The sequence below is a fragment of the Planococcus citri genome, chromosome 1 (assembly GCF_950023065.1).
Source record: "Planococcus citri chromosome 1, ihPlaCitr1.1, whole genome shotgun sequence".
Classification (NCBI taxonomy): Eukaryota; Metazoa; Arthropoda; class Insecta; order Hemiptera; family Pseudococcidae; genus Planococcus; species Planococcus citri.
The window spans coordinates 33645879-33655057 of record NC_088677.1 but is presented as its reverse complement, the minus strand read 5'-3'; the positions used below and the strand labels follow the sequence as shown (position 1 = coordinate 33655057).

The following is a 9179-nucleotide window of genomic DNA, read 5'->3' as shown; positions in this document are numbered from 1 at the left end:
GGCATCTTTTTTCATTTTCGAGAAAAAAAAATTACAAGTTTTACAATTGCTGCAAAAGTACCATCCGAAACCTAAAAAATGAAAATTTTTGCATTTTTGAAATATTTTACCAATGTGTAGACGATAATGTGAAAAAAATCCCCCTCCCCCCATTTGTCAACGAATTGACATTTTTCGTGCTATAAATTTTTATTTCAAGAGTGAAATTAATGCATTTTTCGTCAATTTGTCGACAAATTGGGGGGAGGGGGATTTTTTTCACATTATCGTCTACACATTGGTAAAATATTTCAAAAATGCAAAAATTTTCATTTTTTAGGTTTCGGATGGTACTTTTGCAGCAATTGTAAAACTTGTAATTTTTTTTTCTCGAAAATGAAAAAAGATGCCAGTCCAATTTTTTGATATGTTATTCTACATAAAAAGGACTAAAACTGAGAATTTTTTCAGAATTTTTACTCGCCGAGATCGTGGTTATATTTAAATTATAAGTTTTAAAATCGATTTTTTTAGGTTTTTGAAAGTGGCAACACTGATTTTGACATCACTCGTCGATTACCCTCTCAAAGTACTACAATTTGAAAAAAAGTTCAAAATTCTATACCACGTACAACCGGAGCAATTTGCAACTGAAATTTTCCATTTTCGGCCATTTTGGAGAACTTTGAAGCGCCACAGCTCCGTCAAAAAAAATCGAAAAAATGTCCGGTTTGCGTCATTCGTCATCGTTTGATGACCTCTACAAATGATCTGATTTTGAAAAAAATCGAAGACCCCTCGTGCAAAAATCCGCCGATTTGGCATGGAATGACCCATAGGAGTTTTTTAAAAAAATTTTTTTATGAAAATATTTTTACAAAGGCGTGCAAAAGTATCAAGAGATGGATTATATAACCACATAAACGGATGATATTTTTCAGTTTTCAACATTACTGTAAAACAATTGTTTCATATACTAACTTGAGTTATAAAAATTTCAATACCTAACTACTCTCCGCAATCCGCAAATCAGTAAGTACTATAAAAACGGATTGCGTCATATTCACGTCATTCATGTTGTATGTAGATGAGAGACGAGAGAGCAGTTCATTTTTTTTTTTCGCTGTCCTTGATATGCACAATGACTAATTCGAATTATCAGTTTCATTTATGTATGTAGGTACTTACTTACTGCTAAATAAAAAACTCATGCTCAACTGTGTAAGTCTCTCTCTGTACATATTAATGTAGCTAGCTGTAGACTACCTATCCTATCTATTTGCAGAGGTATCTTTCTAATCCTTACATTTTTATACATATATTTTTGTTGGTAAAAATAAATTAAATTCAACATTTTTTGAATATGGAATGACCAGAGTAATTAGTTTCCTCCACATGAAACTTCGAAATTAAAAAAAAATCAGAATCGCATACGTATGAACATGGAGAATGTTCTCGTTCTCGACTTCTAGTTGCAAAATGCTGATAGGTAATATTATGACGTAGAAAGTGATAATTGAGTACTACATGTACTTAGACTTGCCTTCTCAATAGGCCTAGTTATGGCCTAGTGAAAAACTACTTTTTAACGTAGTAAGTAATTTTACTGCTACATGGTTTGTTATTGCAAAAAAAAAAAAATAAATAAAAAAAGTACAAAGAACACATACCTATTTATGCACATGTGAGAGAATATTATTAAAAATGCATTTCCTGTTCTTTTCACTATTCAGTTCTTCTAGAAATACGATTGTACCTATCAACTTTGTATCTCTATCTATGCTCACTATCTATGTAGATCTACTGTGACTATTCTACTTTCGTTTTAGGAGCCTTTTTGCCCTTATCTTATTATACGAACAATGTGCACATTTGAGTTCTGATCTTTGTACATGTTTAATCAGTATTGATAATTATAGAAATTTTTAACATGTGTGATCTTACGTAGGTACTTTTAATGGCTGAATTTGTCTGCTGCTTTGTAATCAAATTTAGCACGCTTCATTCATTTCTAAAATCGAGATTATTCGGACATTATTTCCATGGAAAGAACGGATAAGTGAATTTTTGGTCGATTTTTCTGTGCTTTTTACGAAGTAAGTTCCAAGTATACCTACAGATTATCTATTTGTATGGATAGACGTTTTTCTTACTTATGTATCGAGGTATTTTCTCAGTTCTATTTTAATATCGATAAATACTGATAGCTTGAAATAGGTAGTTATATTTGACATCATGCGCTTACTCGCATTTTCTGGCAATGGTGTGTTCCAAAGTGTTTAAAAAAGGTGAATTTTGTTCGGTTTTTAACGTTTTGAGAGTATGATTCAACTTCATAATTGTTCGGTTTCGCTGTTTTAAATCAAAGGTAGGCGATTAATAATTATCAATCATTGAATTTGGTCTAAGTTATCGATCTTTTGAGGCTATTAAAGTGGTTCAATGTTTTTTATTAATGCGTTTTTAAATAAGTTTAATGTGTTAGGTATACCTACCTAATTTTATCCGATTTCTACCACCTTCCTTAATAAGTACTTTTACGTACTTGAATTCACTTTCTACGAACTCATTTTCAAGTATTCTATCTCTCGCTCTGTTGTTATGCTTAAAATAAAATGTCAACATAGTAAATCATGTGTGCATTTTTAAAAAATTTGATTCATAATGATACCTCAACTTCCTATTCAGTAACTATCCATGTAATGTCTCCAATTAGCATACATAGGTAAAGGTATACTCCAAGATTTAAATATTCACATATTATACACATTACCTACAGCAAACGAGCCCATTTATAATATTATTATTGAAATGCTGATCCAAATTTTTATTCAAATTTTTCATAATTTTAAATATTACAAATCTTATCTCATACCTATAACTGCGTGTTTAAAATTATTGCACTCTTGAGGATACCTCTTTCGTAATTAATCGCGATGCCAATGAAATGAAAATTTATTAAATTTGCGAGCATGCTTCAAATGTGCCAAATTATGGGATAAAGTTGAAAGGTGATAATGAAAGATCAAGTACCTACCTACACAAATTTCCTATCTACCAGCACCTGGCTTTGGTACTTAATTCGGATACTTATCTGTTTCAATGTTGTTTTTTTTTTAAATTACAAAAAACTTTGTTTGTGGCGTAAATAATCGTCAAATAGGTAGGTATTTGGAAATATGTTTTTAATTTGTGCAAAGGGGCGAGAAAAGATCTAGGTAGAGAAACTAGCTAATATAGTGATTAAAACACTTACTTATGTAGACTAAATAAATAGTAGGTACCTATTTAGGTTATCTACAAGTTATTCTTATCATTTTTTACATTTTATCGAGTTGTAATTAATTTTTTCTGCTTCCTCAGAAGCATTTTCCAAGAGATTAACGTATTCCCATGACATGGCTGACGCTATAAATTGAATTTATAGGTACTTAATTATTTTTGAATACCTTCAGCTAGGTTATCAATTTTTGCAAACTTATTAGTACGAAAGGCAAACTTGAATATTATACTTATTCAACATTTTACTCGTTTTATCATTATTTAAGTATAGGTAACCAAATTATCTATAAAGTTTAATTAATGGGAATACCAATTGCCATTAGATATCTATACTAAGTATGCTTTCAAGATCAATTTTTTCTCATTAAATTGGTATAATTCTCCATCAAGTGTAACTCCTTTTTTTTTTTTTTTTTTGTAAGAAATTGAATCAAAAGGCAAGCATAAAGACCTATTAAAATTTTTATTAGGTATTCGTCATGTCTCAGATGTCTGGATTTCTCAAGATATTGCGGCGTCGTAAAACAGTCACAAACCGATCGTCAGATTTCGGAGACAGTGAAGATAATGGATTGAAAAAGACGCTAAATATTTACGATTTGGTTTTTTTGGGTGTTGGCAGCACGTTAGGAGTTGGAATTTATATTTTATCTGGTGAAGTCTCCAAGGATATTACTGGTCCTGGAATAATAATTTCATTTTTTATCGCAGCAGTGATTTCAACATTGGCAGGTAGGTACCTGTTTATAATTTTTTTCTTTGTTGAAAATTGTACATAAATAGGAAGGTATTATTTTTTAACTAAATCACGGAACGTTTATTCCTCCAGGATTATGTTTCGCCGAATTTGGGGCCAATACGCCAACTTCTGGCTCAGTTTATTCGTATTGTTATGTAACCTTGGGAGAATTCGTTGCTTTTATGATGGGGTGGAATCTCATCACGCAGTATATCATTGGTAAGGATTGAATTTAATAATTTTTTTAAAACAATATGATGAAGTTTGAAAATGTGTATCACGCTCAGAATTTGTTTTCCATACTTGCAGGTACAGCTAGTGTCGTGAAAGCATTAAGTGTTTACCTCGATGATGTATTTTTCAATCACACAATCGCAACAGAATTAAGAAAAATTTATGAAATCGATGTACCATATCTTTCACAGTATTTCGACGTATTCGCTTTTTTAATTTGCATGGTTTTTGCTGGTAAGTTACTAGAACTAATGAAACATTTTTTTAAAATGTATAATAATTAATTAGAATTGCACATCAATAATTTGAAATAAATTTCATTTTTATAGTTGCACTAAGTTTTGGGCTAAAAGAATCTATAATATTGAATAATATTTTAACCAGCGTCAACATTACCTTAGTTTTATTTTTTGTAATCATCGGATTAACTAAAGGTGAGTAGATGTATTATAAGTTGCTGCCAAGTTAATTGAAGGCAGCGTATTATATGTAGATAAACTTATGAATTTGCTGATTTTGTGTGTTTAGTTCATTTTAAATGTAACCTAATTTATTTGCAGTGAATTTCGATTTTTGGAGTATACCAAAAGCATCAGTTCCTATACATTTTGGAAGCGGAGGGTTTTTACCGTATGGTTTCTCGGGAATTATTAAAGGAGCCGGCTCTTGTTTCTATGGCTTTATTGGTTTTGAATGCATTGCAACTACAGGTGAATGATTTTCAAATTTAATTCGAGTACCTACGAGTATAAAGATCAATATTGGTACTCGTATTAGTGCGAGTTATTTTAATAATTATTAGTAATTAAACAAAGCTGAAATCAAATTTCCATAGGAGGTGAAGTTGTGAATCCAGAGAAAGCCCTTCCATATGCTTTGATTATTTCGCTATTCATTATATTCATAGCCTATTTCAGTATTGCTACCGTATTGACGTTATTAGTTCCATATTTTCAGCAGGTGAATAAAAATACTAGTATTTGGAGAAGATAAACTACCTATAAGTATTATTCCCTATTTTTAATTACCAAATGAACCTCATTTTCAGAATACTGCTGCACCATTGGCATATGCATTTAGTTTTATCGGTTATGAATGGGCAACTTGGATAATCAACGTTGGATCCCTTTTTGGACTGATTGCGGCGTAAATACTATTTTAAAATTCTTTACCCTACATAAGTCTCAATACTGTTATAGGCTCCGTTGATATTAATTATTCTGTTCTTTGCAATAGATTGTTTGGTGCATTTTTTCCAATATCGAGAATCATTTACTCAATGGCCGACGACGGATTATTATTTAAAATTTTTAACAAAATCAGCAAAAGATTTGGCACACCCGTGGCTGGAACGATGTGTACTGGTGTTCTGACTGGTGAGGAATTTTTTTAATTTGTTCAATTCATTTTTCTTTTCTTTATGATCTATAGGTAAATCCTATGTAATTAATAAATTGAATGATAATTTAAATGATTCAATCATTGTAGGTTTGACTGCGGCGTTACTAGATGTCGAACATTTAATAAATTTGAATGCAATTGGAATTCTATTGGCTTATACTTTTGTTTCTGCCTGTGTAATAATTTTACGGTGAGAATTTAATACATAGGTATTACACAGTATTTTAATAATATTTTTACATGATTAATTATTTTTAAAGAATTAAAAAAAAATGAGAGAATTTCATTGGTATTCCTGGTTTCTACTTTCTACTAGCTGTCAAACGTTCCCCATTTCGAAAAAAAAAGTGCATCGGCAATTCGGCATTAGTAGAAAGACGAGTGAAAGGAGGAGTCCCGATAAGGCCACTTTTTGGGCCCCACACAGTTATCGACTCGACTACTCTTAAAATGTTGTAATAAATGTCCCAAATATGAATCCGTGGTTAGTTAATCCAAAATGACCATTTTTTTGGGCTCAGGGGTTCCCAAAGTTGTGAATAAAAAATTTTTTAGGAACCACTGAGTATTATTTTCAAAAACTTTTTTAGCGAAAAATATCTGTTTGAACCCATAATAAACGTTATGCGAGGTGAATTTTCTATTCTCGACCCTCGAGGGCAAAAAGTGGAAGGGTTTTGATTTTTGGAAAATTTTGGAACCAAAATTTTGAACCTACCCCTTTGAACCCCGCTAAAAAGCTTTTTATAGTTTATTAGTATCTAAACGACCTCCATTCTACCAAATTTTGAGCTCAATAAAATTTTGCGCTGGTACTCAAAAATCCAATTTTCCAATTTTTCGTAATTTCGATATTTTGGGATTCCCTGAAAAAAATGAAAACCTGCGATTTGCACCAAACGTAACGTTTTTAGGTGCATATTCAATTATCTAGATGAAGAAATTCAATTAAGCTTCCTGTACATTCGTAATTTTGAACCCTTTTTTTGGAGCCCCCCACTTTAGGCTTCCCTAAAAAAGGCATTTACACATATTTTTTCAAATAATTTTAAGAATTTACATTTGAAACACCCTAGCAAGTGTTCGACAATTTTTCATTTCATTTATCCCGTAACTTTCAAAATTAAGCTTTTTTGGGTCAAATTCTGAGATTTTTACTTTGTTGAAATCGTGAAAATGTGATGTTAACGTTTTTTCGAGGAGTAAAATCTTAGAATTTGACCCAAAATAGCCCAACTTTGAAAGTTACAGTAAAAATCATATGAAAAATTATCTAGCACTTGCTGGTGTGTTTCAAACGTAAATTCTTCACTTCATTTGAAAAAATATGCTTCAATGTCTTTTTCAGGGGTGCCTAAAGTGGGGGCTCTAAAAAAAAGGGTTCAAAATGACAAATATACAGGGAGCTTTATTCAACTTTTTCATCTAGATTATTGAATATACACTTCAAACCGATACCGATACGTTTGGCGGAAATTGCAGGTTTCTAATTTTCCAGGGGTTCCTAAAACATCGAAATTATGAAAAATTGGAAAATTGGATTTTCGAGTACCAGCGCAAAATTTTATTGAGCTCAAAATTTGGTAGGATGAAGGTCTTTCGGATACTAATAAACTGTAAAAAGCTTTTCAGCGGGGTTCAAAGGGGTAAGGTCGATATGGCGATTCCAAAATTTTCCAAAAATTGAAACCCCCACAATTTCTACCCCTGAGGGTCAAAAATAGAAAAATCACCTCGCATAACATTTATCGGTACTCAGTGGTTCTTAAAATTCTTTTTTTATTCACAACTTTGGGAACCCCTGGAGCCCAAGAAATTGTCATTTTGGGTTAACTAACTACGGATTCGTATTTGGTACATTTATTACAACATTTTAAGGGTAGTCGAGTAGATAACTGTGCGGGGCCCAAAAAATGGCCTTATAGGGACTCCTCCTTTAGACTGAGATTTGATATATGCCCAGCTTACTTACTTGATATTTTTTGCATTTCAGTTATTCGATGGATATTTCTCAAACTGATGAAGAAAGACAGCCTTTGACGAAGCTATCTAATGGAGAACTAGGCATTCATCGAAACAATAAATCATATGTTTCAGAAAAATTAATTTATAAATATACGAATAATTTGGTGACGCTATGTATTCTTGCATTTTGTAAGTATTTTCTTCAGTATAGGTACTTTTGCCTACCGCATTAGTTTACTTTCATTTTATTTTTTCAAAACTGTCAAGTTTGTAGGCTTGGGTAAATTGGATTAGCTACGGCTGGTTAATTAATTAAATTCCGTAATTTTCTGTTCCAGGTATTTTATCAGTATTATTTAGTTGGGCCATTACAAATTTTTATGATAACATTATTTCGGTTATAATTCTATTCGTTTTAATGACCTTATGTATTGTGGTGATTCAACTGCAAAAGACACATAACCCCAAGAAATTAACTTTCAAAGTAAGTTTAATGAGATAATTTCAATTGTCGCATGAAATCGTGATTTATGTAATGAAAATTATGGTTTTTTCTTTAGATGCCGTTGGTTCCTTTTATTCCTGCTTTAAGTGTATTTTTAAATATTTTTTTAATGGTTCAATTTGATTTCTACACGTGGATGAGATTGCTGTTTTGGTTGATCATAGGTACGAATAAATTGCAGTTCCAATCATCCATAGTGTATAAAATTGAAAATGGATAACATTTTAAATGCAAATTTTCTTCTTTTTAGGTGTTGTAATATACTTTTCTTATGGAATTTTCAATAGTAATGAAAGAATACATCAACGAACTAATTCAGTTTTGAGATCCTGATTTCTGAACCTGTAGATGTCAATGGAGAATAAATAAGACGATTCTTTAGAATATTATGCCCAACGGCATTTTTAAATTTTAATGCATGATGATTTTTTTAGTATTTATAAACCTGCCTTGCGTTACATTTTCTACTTGAAATAAAATTGTACCTAAATTAATTTATCAACTTATTCATTTCATTGGTTATTGCGAGTGACGAAGTACCTATTCAAAGTTGTTGCCATAAACGTTTGAAAAAAATACTTTAGTCTTAACTTTTAAGCTTTTAACTTTTAATCTGTCGAGTTTGAATTGAAAAAATAATGAGACTAGACAAATGACTTTTTTGTTAGATTATAATAATATTCTGGTTTCCAATCGTACCTACCTATCATTAATTTTTGTTTTTTGAGTTTATTTTTATAAAATAGTCTACAGTCCAAGAGCGAAAAAGTGTCATTTGAGTGGGCCGTTTTTGGGGACAAAAAAAAGAGTGGGCTCTTCGTTAGTATATCATTAGCATTCAAGAAAATGGACATTTTGGATTTTTTGGCCGGCACAATAGGGAGCTGGAGCCTCAAAACCCCCATTTTTCGATGTTGGCCAGGGACAAAATTTTTTTTTTAATTTGGTAGAGGACACTCTCTCGAGTATAGATACATTTTTTTTGAGTGGGCACCCGCACAATTGCGTTCTAGAGCTGCACAAAGGCAATTTTTTGCCAATTTCGGCACTTTTTCACATAAAAACGACTCTGTG

The 9179-nt window shown here is 31.5% G+C and overlaps 1 protein-coding gene across 6 annotated transcripts; it reads left to right on the top strand.

Moving 5' to 3' along the window:
- Positions 1-1829: 1829 nt before the first annotated feature.
- Positions 1830-8599, top strand: LOC135831504 (cationic amino acid transporter 2-like). 6 transcript variants are annotated; one of them, XM_065344047.1, is made up of 14 exons: positions 1830-2075; positions 3750-3993; positions 4091-4219; positions 4310-4468; positions 4564-4668; positions 4795-4944; positions 5070-5194; positions 5283-5380; positions 5471-5610; positions 5723-5825; positions 7629-7789; positions 7939-8084; positions 8161-8269; positions 8356-8599. In XM_065344047.1, the coding sequence occupies exons 2-14, from the start codon at positions 3750-3752 to the stop codon at positions 8436-8438; spliced, it is 1752 nt and encodes a 583-aa protein (XP_065200119.1). In that variant the 5' UTR covers positions 1830-2075; the 3' UTR covers positions 8439-8599. The 6 variants fall into 6 exon arrangements, with proteins under 6 accessions (XP_065200119.1, XP_065200117.1, XP_065200115.1 ...); XM_065344045.1 differs by having other exon boundaries at positions 1831-2075; positions 3732-3993; XM_065344043.1 differs by lacking the exon at positions 1830-2075 and adding an exon at positions 2097-2144 and having other exon boundaries at positions 3732-3993.
- The last annotated feature ends 580 nt before the right edge of the window (positions 8600-9179 follow it).

Coding starts and splice junctions, on each gene's coding strand:
- LOC135831504 (XM_065344043.1), top strand. CDS start 2,112: ATGGATAGACGTTTTTCTTACTTATGTATCGAG. Junction 2,145..3,731: donor TTTCTTACTTATGTATCGAG/GTATTTTCTCAG, acceptor AATTTTTATTAG/GTATTCGTCATGTCTCAGAT. Junction 8,270..8,355: donor GCTGTTTTGGTTGATCATAG/GTACGAATAAAT, acceptor TCTTCTTTTTAG/GTGTTGTAATATACTTTTCT.